At 50.0% G+C, this 17,349-nt stretch overlaps 1 protein-coding gene and 1 long non-coding RNA gene across 2 annotated transcripts; one reads left to right on the top strand and one right to left on the bottom strand.

Moving 5' to 3' along the window:
- The first annotated feature begins 725 nt into the window (after positions 1-725).
- Positions 726-16,942, top strand: LOC135323331 (uncharacterized). Its single transcript, XR_010384776.1, has 6 exons — positions 726-784; positions 2,309-2,498; positions 11,586-11,677; positions 12,588-12,709; positions 13,063-13,148; positions 16,007-16,942. It is a non-coding gene; the product is annotated as an uncharacterized LOC135323331 (long non-coding RNA).
- On the bottom strand, positions 8,184-16,249 carry TADA3 (transcriptional adaptor 3). The gene is made up of 8 exons (XM_031470835.2): positions 16,043-16,249; positions 14,410-14,660; positions 14,194-14,299; positions 12,773-12,914; positions 12,578-12,681; positions 11,270-11,379; positions 10,260-10,445; positions 8,184-8,738 (listed from the first exon to the last, which is right to left on the bottom strand). Exons 1-8 carry the CDS (start codon positions 16,247-16,249, stop codon positions 8,546-8,548), a joined length of 1,299 nt encoding a protein of 432 aa, XP_031326695.1. The 3' UTR covers positions 8,184-8,545.
- Positions 16,943-17,349: the final 407 nt, after the last annotated feature.

Here is a 17,349-nt window from a genome sequence, read left to right as displayed (position 1 = left end):
CCAGCTCCTGTACACCTAGAAGCTCTTAAACTCCGAATCCAACCCCAACTCCTTAAACACCTAACTCCAAATATCCTCAGTATACAATTGTATACCCTCCAACTCTGACTTCCTACCCTTTGAACCAGATACCAGCACACACAACACCTGGACACACGTCTGCGACAAAAATACTGATTCCCAGACATCCCCACCCGGACAGATACCCTTACACATCAGCATACCTCAGCTTCATATCTGATTCACTCTCCTGTGCTAAGACATTCGCATACCAAAACACAGCCCCCACACATCCGCACCCCCAAATGCCCAGTCCTTCCACATTCAGGCCCTGCTGAATGCAGACACACAGCCCTCCCCACCCCTCCCCACCTTCTTCTTTTACCCAGTTTCCCACCGGCCGCCTGGCACCTGCTGGGCCTGGGACAGAGGTGGGGAAGAAAGGCCCAGCTCTGCCCATCTGGAGGCCAGCACACCCAGGCACCCCCTCCCATCCTTGGGGGAAGGCACCAGCGGCTGAGAGGTCCCGCCGCCCGTCACTGCCCCGGGTCGGGGCGGCGCGGCTCCCAGGCTGTACCTGCGGCTGCCCGGCCGCGGGGCTGGCTGGGAAGCCCGAGTTGGCTGGTGCGGAGCTCCGGACGCCCGCCGCCGCTGCTGCGCGCCCGGCCCGCCCGCCCGCTCTCTCGCTGGGGCTCGGTTCGGGCTCGGCTGGCTCCCTCCTCCCGCCTGCGGCTCTGATGTCAGTGGAGGAGGAGCCTGCGCCGGAGGGACTAGGGACTGGGAGGTGAGGCTCCGCTCCGGGGCTGGGGAAGGGGCGCAGGGGGCGGGGGGAGCCCAAGGAACCCTTAGTTCAGGTCCTGTCCTCCGCAGGACTCTTCCCAACCTTCGTCTCCCGACAGGGTCCCAGTTTCACAGAAGGAACAACTGAGGCACAGAGAGATGAAGGGTTCAAAATCAGCAGTTGGTCAGAAGCGGAATCGAATTCGAGCCCGTCTGTGTGGTGCAGGAAGCTGGCCAGTTTCACCCTTTGGCCTCGCTGAGTTTCTTTCAGACCAGTTCTGGGAGCTCCTTTAGGGAAGGGCTCTATCCACCCCTTCCCCCCCGGCCCCCGCCACGGGAATTACGCCCTGGGAAGGGTTTAGGAGACTGATGGAGGTGGAGGGATGAGATAGTAGGGAAAGGACTAGGCAAGAGTTGGCAATGAAGAGAATTGAGGCAGTCGTAGGAGAGGACCCCATTTGACAGGCTTGAAAACTGAAGCCCGAAGTCCCTCTCTGAGGCAGAGCTAAGGCTTAATTCCCTACACCTGCCGGGCGAAACCGGTGTGGTGCCCTGAGGGACTGGGGCTGGGAGGGGAGGGGGAGGAGGGAGAGTTAAATCAGGATCCCAGAGGAAGCGGCCAAGGATGACCACGTGACTGGGTAGGCGCCAGGGGCCGGTGGCTCGGGGCCAGGTTAGGGAGGGGAAGCAGGCTCCTGGGGCGGCAGGCAGTGGGCCAAGGGACTTGACCGAAGTCCTCTTGTGCAAAGCCTTCCTTGGGAAGAAGTGGGGGAGCAAGTCCTAAGAAGTAGCGGTGGGGCCAGAGAAGGCTTGTTGCTGAAGACCCACCCCCTCCACCTCCATCACCTCCCAGTGCTGCTCCCAGTCTTGAAGTCCTGCATTTTCCTGCTGGAGATGGGGAAACGACAGTGCTTACTCCAACTCAGTTTCAACTGGTTTTCCCCTCTCTTATCTTCAGGACTATGTCTGAGAAAGGTCCGTTTATTAGGCCCATTTCACAGTGAGAGGGGAGGATGGCTGAGGTTCCCGGAAAGGCTTTAGAGACTGACTTATCTGAGTCACACTTTTACCTCTCTGAGCCTTAATTTCTTCGTTTGAAAAATGGAAATATTGATGACTGACTTAGAATTCTCCTGAGAATTCTAGGAGATAATGGATGTGAAGTGCCTGGAATACCATTGGGGTTCAAAATATGACAGGTAGACTTTACTTTTACTTTAGTGTAAACTGAGGCTCAGAGAAGGGACCTGATTCATCCAGGGACAGGTGCTAAGGGACAATTTCCATCCCCCAAGTCTCATTGCCACAGGCTAGATTCTTTCACTTGTCAAGTAAGAGAATTCCAAACTAAGCCAGCTTCACCAAAGAGAAACCTATGGCTCACTATGACAGAGGCAAGACTGAAGGAAGGACACCGTGGATCAGGGTCTGAGACTGGAGTTGGAGACACAGTACTCACAGGATTTGCTTTCTCTCACCTCTCCTTGTCTCCATTTCTCTTTACACCTTGGCTTCCTCTCCCCTGCAGAGTGATCTCTACCTGGCAGGAAGCCTGGTATGAAGCAGTCCTGGCTTTCCAGCTGAGCCGGGCCAAAGGAGAGCTACACCCAGTTTCACGTGTGTCAGTCTCAGGAAGGACTCTGATGGGCTCTGCTGGAGCAACATGTCTACCCCTTTACCCCCATAACTGTTGGCTGGGGAGTGAGGTACTGTACCGGGTAAGTGCGCTTTAATGGTCAGCCACACTAAAATCACAAGGACTGAAGACGGCTATCTTGCCTAAAGGAAATAGCAGTGCTGGGCGGGCACTACTAACAAATCCATCCCAGCCCTGCTCCCATCAGTCAGACAAAAAGTGGTAATGTATTTTGGTACATGTTCTTCCAGACTTTTTTGGATGCGTGTACAGCTTCGCATTTCCTCCTACAGCTCCCACCCCCAGTGAGCATATTTCAAGGTACGAAAACAAAAAGTGAGTCAAGGAAAGTCAAATATATAGGGGGGAAAAAAGAAAAAAAAATTAAAGGAAATAATCCCCTTCTCCCCTTTGCTATTAAAACATGACAAAACAGCTCAGACATCTCTATCAATTCTTGAACCCAACAGAATATAAGCCATTAGAGGAGTGAATAATTTTTCAACACTAGAGAAAATGGAAGAAATCATGAGGGAAAGAAAGATGGACAGGTTTATTTACAAAACATGAAAGTATTTTTAACTTTAATTTCTGTTGCTGGAAATAAGTAAAAAAAAAAAGAAAGAAAGAAAGGAAAAAACCCTGCTCTACTCTAAAATCATAGCTAACGGTAAAAGGCAAACTTCAGACTGGGGAAATGTTTTACAGACAATGGGTTAGTATTTCTATTATGTAAAGAACACATAAAGTTGATAAGAGACTAAGAACCCAATAAATGGTCAAAGGAGACAGATGAAACACAATGACAATGGAATATTCTCTACCTCATAAGTAGTCAAGGAAGTGCAAACTAAAAAAAAGAACCCATTTATAGCCTTTCAAATTTGAAGTTTAAAAAACTGGTAACACTAAAAGCTGGTGTTAGTGTGAGCAATGGATATTTCTACATTTCTGGTGAGAATATGACCTGCTAAATGTCTTTTTTGGAAAGCGGTTTGGCAGTATGCATCAAAGGCTTAAATGATGTCCACGCCTTTTGACCCAGGAATTCCTCTTTTGGGAATCAATTTCAGGGAAATAATCCAAAATTAGAACAAAGCTGTACTCTCCAAGATGTTTGAAGAAATATTTTTATAACAGCAGAATTTAGAAGAGATCACCCAGAAGGGAATGATTAAAAAACATAAGGTGCATCCATCAGATGTAATATATTTCACAGCTCGTAAATTGATGGTAATGCAACCTACTTAAAAACAGGAAAAAAGTGCGTATAATGTTAAGCAGGTGTGCAGTTTGATAACTTCAATGTAAAACGCAAACCACAAATTATTCATAGCAAAGAGCGGAGAGGAACACCACAGATGTTAACAATGGTCAGAGAATTATCTGATTTGGTTTTGTTTCTTTTACTTCTCTCTACATGTTTGTATTCTCCACACATTTTTTGTTGAGTAATACTAACTTTATAATCAGAAAGTCACTTAAAAAAAATTATACCAAAAGCAGTGGGTGTGTACCAATTTGATGTTCAGTTATTTAAATTATATTTTAACAACAACAAAGAAATAGAATGGATTTAAATGTATTCATCACATCTTTTCATTTTTGCTGTTGAGACAGTAATGGTGCATTGGAATGTTTGGAGTCAGACAGATCTGGGTTTAAACTCCAGCTCTATCCTCTTACCAGCTGTGGGAACTTGGACAAATCATTTCACGGCTCGGAGCCTCAATTTCCTCATGTAGAACGTGGCATTACACCAATAGTCATACCTACTTTGTAGGCTTATTTTGAGGATGAGACAACTTAGAAAGTGCCTTTCACCCAGTAGGCTAGTTCTCCTGTTGTCTCTTGGGTTCCCAACACATACTTGGTACACAGTAGGCACTCAGTAGGAAATGAGACCCAGGAGAAGAGTTCTTCTTTTCGAGGCATCAGCTGCCCTAGGACAGCTGCTTTCAATCTGGTTTCTCTTTCCATTCCTGAAGCCCCGCAAGTTCTGGTCAAGCTCCAAATCTGGGATTTCCCCTCCGCCTTCCTGGTACCGACCCCTGCTCCTCACCCTCTCAGGAGCAGCCTGTCTTAAAAGGCTCAGAGTTCCCTTTAATATTTACCAGACCTCATGATTTCTCTTGGCTGACACAGGCATCTTCTGGGGCAGTGATTCTAGAACTTTTGTCTGATTCTCACCCACAATACGTACAATTTGTACGTGGTGGTGCTGGCAGGCCCAGAGAGGGACGTTTAGAACAGGGCGTCCAAAGTCTGAGCCCTGGCTGACAAGGCTGGCTCAGTACTGTCTGTCCGATCCAGCCCTTCCCCTTTCTGTATTCTAGTTTCCTCATCTGTAAAATAAGGGTAGTAGAATCCTTGACTTCAGAGTAAAACCCGTGTTCCTTAACCCGCCATTCAGAGCCTGTCCCAGCCTGGTCTCAACCTACTTTCAGCCTCATCTCTCATCCTTCCCTCCCCCTCCCCACACCCAGGGCTCCAGTCACACTCAAGTTCTCACCTCTCTCTAAGCAGGCCAGCTGTTCGCTCCTCTGGGCCTTGCCAATCCTTTTGTTTGGAATGTCTTCTGCAGCTTCCTTTCCACATCCTCCCTGAAGGCTTTCCTGACCCTCTAGGCCGTACTTCAGCCGTCCTCTGTCCCAGGTCCCTGCAGCTTTTGTACATTCGTCTGTTATTGTTTTTATTGCCTTGTGCTTTGATTGTCGGCCCAGCTGTCTCCCCATCTTGGAAACGTTAGTCACCTACTTAGCTCTCAGCCACGGCAACAGGGTCACTGAGTAAGGAAACGGAACTATGAATAAGGAAATGCAGGCAAGTCGATGGGGTGAATAAATGAACTAGGTGAGTGAAGAGAAGAAATGATGACTGAGTTACTACGTGAGTGAGTTATGGTCCATTTGTGCTTAGTTCTCTCCATTGAGTCCTGAGCCTCAGACCAGGAAAGGAATTTACTCTCTGACCATGTTTCCACAGAGTTCCAGCCATCACTTCCCTCTTAGCAGAACTCACCTGGGACCCAGCATCCCCCAGTCAGAGTGCTCAGGAGCTGGCAAGGCCTGGGGACCCAGGCTGGGTCATGGTCCCTACGCCAGGGCTTAACTTCCACCCAATCCTGTTCTCACTTACCCTAGTGTTTCTGAAAGTCAGTTGTAAGGTATTTGGGACTCAGGACAAACGACGATGGTGGAGGATTTTCAGAGCCAAGACACGAAAGGCTTTTTCATCAAACTGATGATAAGGTATCAATATTGCTTCAAATTAAAATTGGAGCCTTGATGTGCTGGAACTAATCCCCGCCTCCTCACAGGGAACCCAGCTTTCTCCAGACCCCATAAAGGAGGCCTTCTTTGGCTCCAGCAGACAGGAATATGGCTGTAAGAAGGGACTCCCTGTCCCGCTGTGGTTGTCAGCTCTTTCTGGGTTGGTACTTATCAGGGTGTTAACTGTTCCTGCACCAAGGCTGTGTATCCTCAGAAGGCAATGAACCTTTCTGAGCCTTGGCGTCCTCCTCTGCAGGGTGGGCAGGTGACTGTTCCCCTTGTAGGTGTGTGGTGAGCAACAAGTAAGACATGGGAGTGAAGGGTCCAGCACAGTACCAGGCAGATGGTAGGTGTGCAGTAGAGAATAACTAGAATTCTCACAGCTGATCCTTAAAAGTTCAGTCTTTTCCCTAAGGAACCAGTCAGTCTTCTAGGGTTCTTCCTTCTATTTATAACTTCTCCCTTCCCCGCTCGCAATTCTACCTAATTTTGGGACTTCAGCTCCCATCTTGCCTCCTCCACAAAACTGTCTCTGTTCCTAGAACACTTTACTAATGACGCCTACCATACTTATGGTCTGTTCTCATGAACATGGAAATGAGTAGTTAATTAAGAATAGGGTTTCTGCAGGCAGGGCTGCTATGTACGGCTGCACAGGCTGTGCACTGCTTCAGCCTAGAAGTACCATTCACAGACTGAAAGGGGAGTGGAGCCCAGACAGGTTATGTAATGAAGAGGCTCTGTCTGCAGGTCAAGTGGACTGAGTATGAATCTTGGTTCAACCACTTATCAATTGTTTGAGGAAGCAAAGTGTGTAACCTCATAAGACTCAGTTTCCTTGTCTATGAATGGGATGTTATTAGTACCTACCATTTGGGGTGGTTGAGAAGATTCAGTAGCTTGATGAGTTTGACAGTGCCTTGTGCAGGGCTGAATTTCCTGAGCAGTTAATTTTATGAGTTAATTCATGAAATTAAGTGAGGGTATTTTTTCTCTCTGAGAAGGGTATACACAAGCTGGGGTCAGTGAGTCACTGAAAACCTGGCCCAGCGCCCCCGCCCCCGCGTGTAGTAGGATGCAGGCCCTCACGCTGTCCTTTCTCTCAGGACCCTACTCTACCTTCTTTTTGCCAAAAGCCACTTTTATTAGTCAGGTCTTTTTTAGTTGACAAATGACAAAACTCCAAAACAAACTAGCTTAAGACAAAAGAAGCATCTGTGGGTGGATGTAACTGAACTCCAATGGAGGATCCGGGGGTCCAGCTACATCATGAGAATTCTGTCTTCTTCTCCATCTCCTGGCTCTGTTTCTGTGACTTGGCTTTATTTTGAGGCAGGTTCATCCCTGTGGCAGGAAGATGGGTTACTGGGTGGTTCAAGCTTATATTCTATGGCTTTTCATACAAAAGAGGAGAAATCCTTTCTCTGAGCAACCATGGAGCAATCTTATGAAAGGCCTCCGATTTGCCCGGCTTGGCTCACATGCCCACTCTTTGGACCAATCATTGTGGCTGGAGAGATGGCAGCCTGAGACTGGCTAAGCTGGGGCCATGCGTCCACCCTCGTCTGTCAGTCTCACAGAGCCACATGAAACGGGGAAAGGGCAGTTCTCCCACAGGAGAGGTACTGCGCGTACAGGAATGTTGGCTGTCCTGGCCATGGTTCTTTATGGCTCAGTTCACAGGTCACTTCCTCAGGGAAACTTCCCCTCCCCTCCTCCATGTGGACCTCAACCTTCCCACAGTAAATTGCAAATGACTCTCTGACACTATAGTTTGGGAACAACTGAAGACAGCGACAAGAGCGTAATTACTCATCTGTAACTCTCAGGCCGAGCTTCCCACCCGGGCTATGGAAGGGACGTTGCCAATGGTCTTTCCGGCCTTTTTCTCCTTCCTACTCAGATCTTTGTTGCGTTCCACCCTCTCTCTACTGCCTTAGGCTTAGTGAGGAAGCAAACTCCATTCTCATGGGGAATGGTTTAGAGTCTTCCAGTGACTGGTTCAGGAATGGGCGCATAGGGCCTAGTTTGGTCTGGTGGGACGTGAGGGTGTCTGGGAAAGGCTTCGTTCTCTTTTGGGTGGGCCAAGGAAGCCAGCTGGCGCCTTCCTGCCCTCTCTTGTGCTAGACATACATGAGGAAGCCTTTGGCCTCCACCAGTCAATCGCTACTGGCTGCCACTGCACAGGTGGAAGGGACCCCCACTTTAGGAGAAACCCTTCATGGCCCTGTTGAGTTGCTGGATCGCCCAATCCTGGATGCCATCTGCCCCAAGACCACCAAACCCCTAGCTAACACACCTCCTTCTTGCTAAACAACTCTGAGCTGGGGTGTTTGGTTACCTGCAGCCACAGGTATCTTCAGAAAGTTCTCCCTGAGTGAACGACATGGGTGAGTGGCCGCAGACTGAGAGCCACCAAGCACGCCCTCCTAAAACTTTGCCACCCACACCAGTTCCTTTCTACCCCACAATAACAGACATTCAAACATTCTGGATGCTTTTTAAAAAACCACAGCAGTTACTTTATTCTTAAGTTTGCACTTTACAAAACCACAAGGGAGAAGTCCTTGAGGGCGAGAGGGGTTGGGGAGGGGGTGGTGAAGAGGGGGATGAGGAAGGCCTAGAAATGAAGCCCCCTCATCGTGGGGACCAAGCAGGGGCTGGGGCCCGGCCAGCCTGGCGGGGCCTCCCGTGTCCTGGCTGTACAGAGCTAGGCCAGGAGACCTCAGGGAAGGGCCACAGCCTCTAAAGACTGCTGTCACTTGACATTAGACAGGCTGCCACAGGCCATGGCTTCTGCAGCCCAAATAAGGAAGTGGGCCTCCCCCTCTCAGGCGGGGGGTAGGCGGGGTGAGGGCTACCCATCCAGCAGCTTTAGGATGCTCTCACGCTCCTTCAGAGTCTTCCAGGCCTGGTCCTTCTCCTTCTTGGTGGGAGTCCGCTTCTTCTGCCGGGCAGCCATGATCTTGCGGAAGGCGTCCATGACCTCGTTGTCTGCCATGCGGACACGCTGCCTCAGCTCCTGTCGGCTCACCTCCTCCTTCGCCAGCCTGTGGGGACCAGCTGGCCGTGTGCCATGGGAAGCCCACCAGAGTAGGGTTCCTCCCCCTCCCAGACTGAGCCCACCCACCACCCCAGGCTGCCACTCCCGTGGACTGTTTCATACCAAAAAGCAAAGTTACTGAGCCACACTTACCTGGTGCCAATGTAACAGGTACTACCTTACTTCAAAAATATTAGCTCAATCAACCTTGAGGTAGGTGCTATTATTCCTGTTACCAGTGAGGGACCTGAGGCTCAAGGACATAAGAAATGCTTCAAGATCCCACAACTAGTGAGTAGGCGACCTGAATCAAGGCAGGGAGGCTCCAAACAATCTTCTTTAAAAGGTCCTGGTGCCAGCAGAAGACCTGCTTGCTTCAGCATCCACATTCCAGAGCAACCTCAGGGTCTAGGCAGACCCAGGTCTACAGGAGGTGAGTGAGATACCAAACTGAACCCTCGGAATGGAATCTGACTTATAAATTCAATTGATGGTGGAGCTGGAAGGTCACTTAGAGATCTATCTAGTCTAACCGGTTAATTTTTCAGATGGAGAAGCTGCTGCTCGGGGCAGGGTTGTGCCTTCTGATACCCCCAGGCTACTTCCTTCTCTGCCCAAGACTTCTGCATCTGCAAGTCCTACTTCTCTCTCACCCCTCCCCCTCCCCTCCTCTGCACTCTTTCATCCGTATTTTCTTCTACTTGCCCTTGAGAGGGAACTAGAAAGAGGCTTTAGATTCAGCCTTGGGCTCAAGTCACAGCTTGGCTGTTTCCGGGCTGTGTGACCTTCAGCAGAGCACTCATTTCACTGGGCCTTTATTTCCTCATCTGGTAAACAGGGAAAAATACCACCTACTCCCTAGGTGGTAGTGGAGATCAAATATAGGAGGGTGTACACAAACTCCCTGATACCTGACAGGCGTTCAGTATGCCCTCATCCTTAAATGCCTTAGAAGCTGGTCAGCAACTTCCTCTCCTTCCATTGGCCTTCACCAACCACTCGTGGTGACGGCAAGCCCTTTGCCCTGCCTCTCTTCCCAGCCCTCAGTCTGAGAGACAGAGTGGGCCAAATGGACGAGTGTGCCCTGCCCTTTTGGGCACCTGTCTAGGAGAAGCAAGGAGACTTCTCTATCTCCCCAGGAAAAGGGCAGCCTCTTCCTCCAGGTATCCCCCTTACCCTTGTTGTGACCAACGCAGGGCAAGACAGATAGGAATAAACACAAAATGAGAAACATCGCAACCAGTTCCTTGAAGAACTGGTCCTAAAACACTGGTTAGTTCCTGGTGACGGGCTGATAATCATCACAGATGTCCAGCAAAATCTTAACAGTTGATAAATCGAGGTGGAGCATAATTGGTGTTTACTGTACTACTCCATCAGATTTTCTGTGTCTATGAAATGTTTCACAACACTTTGGGGGGGGAGTTAAGCATGGAAAGACTTGCCTGTGGTGAAGCTCCTGGAAGGTGACCAGCGGTGGCCAAAGCCTCGCTGGCCACCCCTGGCCGCACGCCCAGCCAGCACCCACCTCAGCAGGTCGTGTTTCTTGGTGCGGTTGTGGGCGCTGAGCGCCTTGAGCTCGGCCTGCCGTTTGCGCAGTTCTGCGAGAACCTCGTCCTCCGAGTCCTCTGCGGGGCGGTCCTCAGACTCCAGCAGGCCCTGGGCGATCAGCTCCTCCTTGATGCGGCTCTCCAGGGACTTGGTGTGCGGCACACTGCCGGGCAAGGCAGCGTGCAGTTCAAGGGCCAGCTTGGAGGGGGGACCCCTCAGAGATGCCCAAGGTTAGCAAGCACCTTCCTATCTCTTTGTGCACCCTGACCCTAGAGCTACCTAGTCATAAAAATATAGACAGACACACCTGGTCTTGTTTCAAACACAAGCAACGTATATCAATGTTATGTAATATAAAATACACAAAAACCTATAATACCAACGACCCAGAGAGAACAACTATTACTTTATCTGTTACTATTACACATACTACTATTATCTTGTTATGTGTTATACACACAAAATATATATATGTATTTTATGTCATTATATAATACAGTGTATTCCAAACTTTGTTATACATTATTTCCACTTTTACTGTGTACTATTTTAGCTTTTTTCCCCTTACGTACACACATTTAAATCTGTCTCAAGTAAAAATAGGATCCTTGCTGTCTGTGCTGTGCTACAGCTGACATTTTCCCCTTATCACTCTATTGATATCATTTTTTCACGTCAGTTAACTATATTTCTCTAATATGATTCATAGTTGCAAGTTATTTCATCACATGGAGTTATGACAGTTTAGCCAACCAATCCCCTTCAGTTGGACACTCAGGCTATTGATAATAAGGACAGTGCCACACTGAAAGCCCGGTCACAGGTCTGTGTGTGGAAATGCTGGGCCAGCACGCACATCTGACTTTTGTTGGGCTTCATGATAATGTCCTCGGCCTCTCTATTAATAAAGGCCATCCCATGCTGGGATGGACAGAAGCCAACAGAAGCAGAGGCCAGACTGTGGGGCATGGACAGGATATCACTTACCTGAAGGGCTTGTTCTGATTGCGGGGAGAGGTGCTTGCCCCGTCAGCGCCCGACTCTTTCCCAGACATGTCGGGAATGGGAGAGTCCTCCATAGGGGAAATAATATTTTCCTGGAAGAGCACAGAAATGGATGGAGGGAGAAAGAGCTGTAGTCTTATCCTTTCCCTGCTCCCCTCTGACCTACAAGGACAGTTTCTGCAGACCAGAAATACCCTTTTCTCTTTCCTATTCCACTCACTTTGGGAAGCCTTCCCAAATGGACTCAAAAAAGCTTCGATCATTTAAAAAAAATCCTTTTTTTTTGGTACTGATACAGAAGGAAGGGAGCACAGAAGAGTGATGATAACATTCAGCAACAGGAACGAGAAGACCTGTTTGTTCCATGTTTGCAGTGCACCAGGCGCTGAGGTAAGCGTGCCGTGCCAGCAGCTGCTAGCTGCCCCAAAGCCCATCTCACCTGCCTTCTGTAGTCGCTGGGCTTACAGCGGACCATAAGCTGCCCGGATACACCACACTTCCCAGCCTCCCTTACAGTCAGGTGTGGTCATGTGACAAGTTCTCTCCAGTGGAAAGTGATCAGAAGAGATAAGAGCCACGGCCAGTGATGACCTTCACATGCTCCTCCTTGCTCTTTTTCTGTGGGCTTGGAGTGGCAGTCACACTGGGAGTGACCTTGTGCAGAGTGTATGTTTGAGACGGCAAAGCTGGGGTCCCTATCTGATGGTGGGGAACAGAGATCTCCCCCACCCCCACTTCAGCCAACCTGGAACATGTGCCCAGAATGTTTTGTGGGAGAGACACTGTTGTGTTTGAGCCAGAGATGAAACTGAGGCTCAGTGAGGTGAAGAGACGTGCCGAAGGGCAGCCAGTGGGCATAAAGGGACCCTGAACCTGGGTTTGAGTCCTGTTTCTAATTATTAGCTGTGTGACCTCAAGCCAACAGTTCCCTTTTTTCAGCCTCAGTCTTCTTAGGTGTAGCACAGGGCTAACCACTGTCTTTGCCTCTAATGGGAGGATGTATTGAAAGCCCTTGCACAGGGCCCTTAGCCAACACTCAGCAAGAGTAACTGTGGAGTAGCGGCTACCCTGAGGGGAGGTTAAAATTTGGAGGGGCTTCTAGGATACTGGTGTTTCATTTTGTGATCTTGGGGCTAGCTGAACAAGCATGCTCATCTGTGAAACCTATTAAGCTCTACGTTTATGACCTATGTACCTTTCTAAATGTATAATATACGTCAATTAAAAAATAAACATAGAACATTGAAACAGAAAGTAAATGTAGTTCTTCTTTTGGGTTGGGATGCTCACCTCCACCAAGGCCTGCAGGAGGCGCTGTGTCAGGGCACCAAAGGGGCATCCGTCTTCCGGCTGCTCGTGCTGGGCCTCAGACTTCTTTAGCAGGGCATCCACATCTGAAGCGGGCAGAGAAGTGGTGAACAGGTAGGCTGAAGTTCTGGGAACTCAAATCCTGGCTTGGGGATGGCAGGGAGGTGAGAGGTCTACCTTTAGTGTCCAGTTCGGTCAGTGGCCCCATGAGGCCTTTCTTCTTGTCAGCCACGGCTGCTGCCCGGGCTCCGTCCTTCTGCTCCTCCAGCAGGTCCTCCTGTGCCCAGCGTTGGGAGTAGTGCTTCCCCAGGGGCGGGATCTGTGGGAGACACCCCACCCAGCCCGAGGTGGGTAAACACGGGCCAGCCATGCCTGGGGTATGTGGGGGCTATCTGTGCACTTGGGACTACCAACAGGCTCTTCGTCCATTCCTCACGCCTTCACTTGTCTGTCTCCCAAATACCCAGCCCAGGGCCGAGGCCTGTGCCTGGTACAGGTGAGAAGAGACGAAGAAGACAAAACCTCTCCGCTCACAGTCTAGTAAGGAAGCCAGGTACGTAAAGAACTGAAACACACGCTGAGGGCAATATGGAACAATTTCCAAGATACAAGGTGCAGAAGGGTGTGTGTACGTGGATCATCTCAGATGACAGCTATTGTCTCCAGAGAGAACTGGAGGCCTGAGGGTCAGAAGTGAGAGGGAAATATTGTTTGCGCTGCCTGAACTTATTACTACCTGAATGGATTACTTTTTCAAGTTAATTTTTTAAAAATTCAGACAAGTGAAGTGACAGAGGTAGGTCAACGGGTGGTAGCAGCACAGAAGACAGACCAGCTTCCTGCCGGGGAATCTGCAGTCATTTTGGTAGCAGTAATGTGCGATCAGGGGCTTGAAGGGTGTCAGGTGGCCAAGGAGAGAAGCGCATGAGCGGAGGCCCAGTGATCAGCAAGGACCGCGCGTGGGCCTGGGGTGAGGGCAGGGTGCTTGGTGGGGCTGGTAAATACAACAGTCAAGAGGCGGCGTGGCCAAGGAAACTAGAGAGGGGCCCTGGGGCTGTGCCACCAAGGACTGAGACCTTGGACGCGATTCTGGGGGTAATGGGAGCCAGGGGAGGCCTGGGAGCAGGGCCACATCATGAGCACATCCGATCATGACAATGGGAGAGTTCCCCACCAATGCTTTTCTGTATTTTCTACGTTTTTTGTTATGGAACCTCCTTTATTTTCATCATAAAAAAAAGTAAATTTTTATACATTAAAAAAAAGAAAAAGCCCCTCTACAGGCAGCAAAGTGTTAGAGGCCATTCAGGTAAAAGCTGATGAAGGCTTGAGCCCCAGCAGAGGGGATGGAGTTAAGAGGGAAAAAGGGAGGGCCTCCCTGAAGATGCCGCCTTAGGACATGGTGACCATTTGGATGGGGACAGAAGGGAGGAAGCTGAGAGTTAGCACCTGGGTGTCCGGGTGCGTTAATGGAGCAGACAGGAGGCTGGGCAGGGCAGGGGGGAGGACGATGATGTATACCTTTGGAATCTTTGATTCTGAGGCACCTCGGAGCCCTCTTGTTCTCCCTCATGTCTATCTAGGCCTGGGGTCCCTACCTTGTAATGTTCAGCCTCATCTTCTGGGGGTTTCAGTAGCTCCTCTAGCGTGCGCACCTCCTCACTGGTGATATCAGCACAGTAGGGCTCCACCGAAGCCCAGAATCTGCAGGGAAAAGCAGATCCTGAGTGGGTGCCCATGAGCCCTGGCCCCGGGTCCCTCCACAGCCTTCAATGCCCGAACTCCGAGCCCCATCTACGTTCCCCGGCCCAGACCTGTTGGGGGCGTCATTCTTGGGAATACGTGGCACGTCAATTGGGTCATCAGTGAATTCATATTCCTGGATCTTGGGTTGAAGGTTTTTGGATTTGGGTCGCCCAGGACCAGGGCCTGGCCCATGTCCCGCCTTCCCTTCCAGTTTCTGCTTCTTGGGCTTCCCATGTTTGGGGGGAGCTCCAAGCTCATGGTCCCGACCCAGCTTCAGGAATCGTCTGTCACCTTTTTTATCCTGCCAGTCGGTGAGGATCTGAAATTCACAGAGACCGTCACTGAGGGAGAGAAGGGAAGACACAGGATGGTTCCATCTCCTAGTGAAAAATTAGGATCTAGAACTCATGAAGGCTCCAAGTCTTTCCCCATCCCCTTTCTATCTAGCAAACTCCTACTCATCCTGCAAAACTCAGCTTCTTTTCTGTGCCCATCTCATAGGATTTTATTCATACATTCTCATCTTTCGATTCACTTGTTTGCCTGTACTAGTTTCACCTCTGTAACACCCAAGCCAGTTACAGCGTTTAGCAAAAAGGTCAAACAGATGATCACATCTCAGTGCATGTTAGACCTGGGAAAATATGCCACTGGTAACTTTTTGGTGAAGGCAAGCAATCCTCCCAGCAAACCTTCACTTCAAAAATCACCACAACTGGGAAGCCCTCTCTGCATCAGTTACCCAGCTTCTTAGATGCTAAAATACAAGTGATTGTGCCACAGCCTCGCTCAAAAAGCTCCAGTGGATTCCCAGGGACCACGAGTTAATTTTATTCATCTTTTGAGGTCCAGTTAAAATGGCATCTTCTTCCTCCATAAGGCTGGTCCTTCATACCTCTACTTGTAGGCCTATTCGTAGTGTTTGGTCATAACTAGAAGAAACAGAGTACCTTGTCTCCCCAGCAAGTTTATAAGCTACTAGACACCAAGAAGTTCATTTTAGCCATCTCTGTCCCCTAGGATCTGGCATAGCACCTGGCACACAAGGCTCCGAGGATGCTTATGCCATAAATAGAAATAATCAGAGTCATAGCAATAAATAACGTTTGACATGCTTACTTAGTGTCAGACATTGGGCTGAGCCTTTGCAAAAAGTCTCTCTTTTAATCCTCACAAGAGCTCAGAGGCAGGCCCTATTATCCAGCCAACTTTGCAGATAGAGAACTGAACCTCAGAACTAGCAGATAATTTTCTCAAAGCCACACAGCTGGGAAACAGCAAGTCCATAGTCCATCCCTAGAAAGTGCTTAGGCCAGGATTCAAATCCAGGCCTCCCCATGCCAGTTCCCCTAGGACTCCTAATCACAACAGCACATCACCTGGTACATGTCTGACTTCCCCTCCCTTTGGTTGGCAAACTCCCTGAAAGCCAGAATTGTTCTAATTACCTCTCTCTAATGACTAGCACAGGACCCAGAACATCGTGGGAAGCAGGGGTCAAGAGATGCTTAGTGAATCAGAAATCTTGCAATTTATGAGGATCATGCACATTCCTGCGTATTTTATATGTCACACAAGCCCAGTTTGGGTCTCTATCCCCCTATGCTCCCCTGCCCCAGGCCCCAGCAGATGGGGCTCAGTGACCGATCCCATTACTTGTCCTAGTCCATCCCTGGTGATGTCCCCTCTGTGGGATATCACCTGGGTTTCAGCCTCGAGCACCCGCAGGCGTCGGCTGGCAGAGGAAAGCAGGGTCTCAAGCTCCAGCTGCAGAGTGTCCAGCTCCTCGATACCGATGCCATCATCCTCAGAGCGGGCCAGCACCGCTGTGTAGCGGGGACAGACCTTCAGGTGGTCCACAGACTTGAAGTCATGGAACTGCAAGGGGCAGTCCTTCAGCTCACTCATGGCCCAGGATAGGGGACCCTGTGAAGCTGGAGAGGAAAGGACGACTGATGGAGGAAAAAGTGTCATGAGAAAAGTCCAAGGGCTCCTTCCATCCACGGACAGCCTCACCGAGAAAGCCAGGCTTCAGTATCCTGTTGACAAGGTTGATGGCACAGCTCCAACAGTGCACTGAGCTAGATGCATTTTACTAGCTTCTCATTGAATTCCTCACCCAACCACATGAGCAGGGACCTTGGGGATCTCCGTTTTACAGATGAGGAAACTGAGACTCTGTAAGGGTGGGTACATGTCCAAGCTTACCAGGATACAATGTGAATCCAGATAGTTTTGAGTCTTTGCCCCTATCCACCATGATATACTATGCCTGTCCTCCTGATGCTCTTCCCTTCAGTTCCAGTCTTCCTGCGTTCTGCTAAGCCCCAGAGTTCCAAGCATCCCATCCTTATAAAGTTAATATTTTTTGTGCCTCCCAGTCTCTCCTTGTCTCACTCCTGCCCACCTTTGTCCCTTCTCTTTGCATCTGATAGTAGTTAAGAATGTGGGCTGGTAAGCCATATATCTGAATTCAAGCCCAGGCTTGAGCATTCTCTGCTTATGTAGCTCTGAACATGTTAATTAACTCTCCTCTGAGTCTCGGTTTTTCCATCCATAAAATGGGGACAAAAGAGTCCTCAGCCTGTTTCCCCATAAGAAGTCTGAATCTGTTAATTGGGGATAACAATAGTACCTACCTCCCTGGGATGTTCTGAGGATTAAGAGATGATGCCCGTCAAGAGCCCAGTTCAGTGCCTGGCACAGAAAAAGTGGGACTGGTTAATGGCTGGCCCTACCCATGGATCGCCCCGTGTCCCGCCTTCAGGGCCCCCGTCTTCTAAGGACACCTTACCGCGGCCCCCACCCCCTCTACCTCCTCCTTGCGGCCTTGTACGGACCCCCGGCCGCGGGAGGGGGCGGGGTGTTCCGGTCGGTGCGAGCAACCGCCCCGGAACTGGCTATGGGCGGGCCCCCTGCAGTTGACGCGGGGGCGGGAAGAAATGAGGGCCAGCCCCTGTGTCTTGCTGGGGGTGGGAGGGGGTGAGAGTGCGGGCAGAGAGCGAGCC

Source organism: Camelus dromedarius, chromosome 17 (genome assembly GCF_036321535.1).
Source record: "Camelus dromedarius isolate mCamDro1 chromosome 17, mCamDro1.pat, whole genome shotgun sequence".
Lineage (NCBI taxonomy): Eukaryota > Metazoa > Chordata > Mammalia > Artiodactyla > Camelidae > Camelus > Camelus dromedarius.
The sequence above is the reverse complement of the archived record's forward strand: the minus strand, read 5'-3'. Positions and strand labels throughout refer to the sequence as shown.

What these genes read in the sequence shown, in the direction of transcription:
- TADA3 (XM_031470835.2), bottom strand. Translation starts at nt 16,249, where the DNA reads ATGAGTGAGCTGAAGGACTGCCCCTTGCAGTTCCATGACTTCAAGTCT. An exon ending in TGCTCGAGGCTGAAACCCAG is followed by an intron (nt 14,661 to 16,042) that starts GTGATATCCCAC and finishes TGTGAATTTCAG; the next exon opens with ATCCTCACCGACTGGCAGGA. An exon ending in AAGAATGACGCCCCCAACAG is followed by an intron (nt 14,300 to 14,409) that starts GTCTGGGCCGGG and finishes TTTTCCCTGCAG; the next exon opens with ATTCTGGGCTTCGGTGGAGC.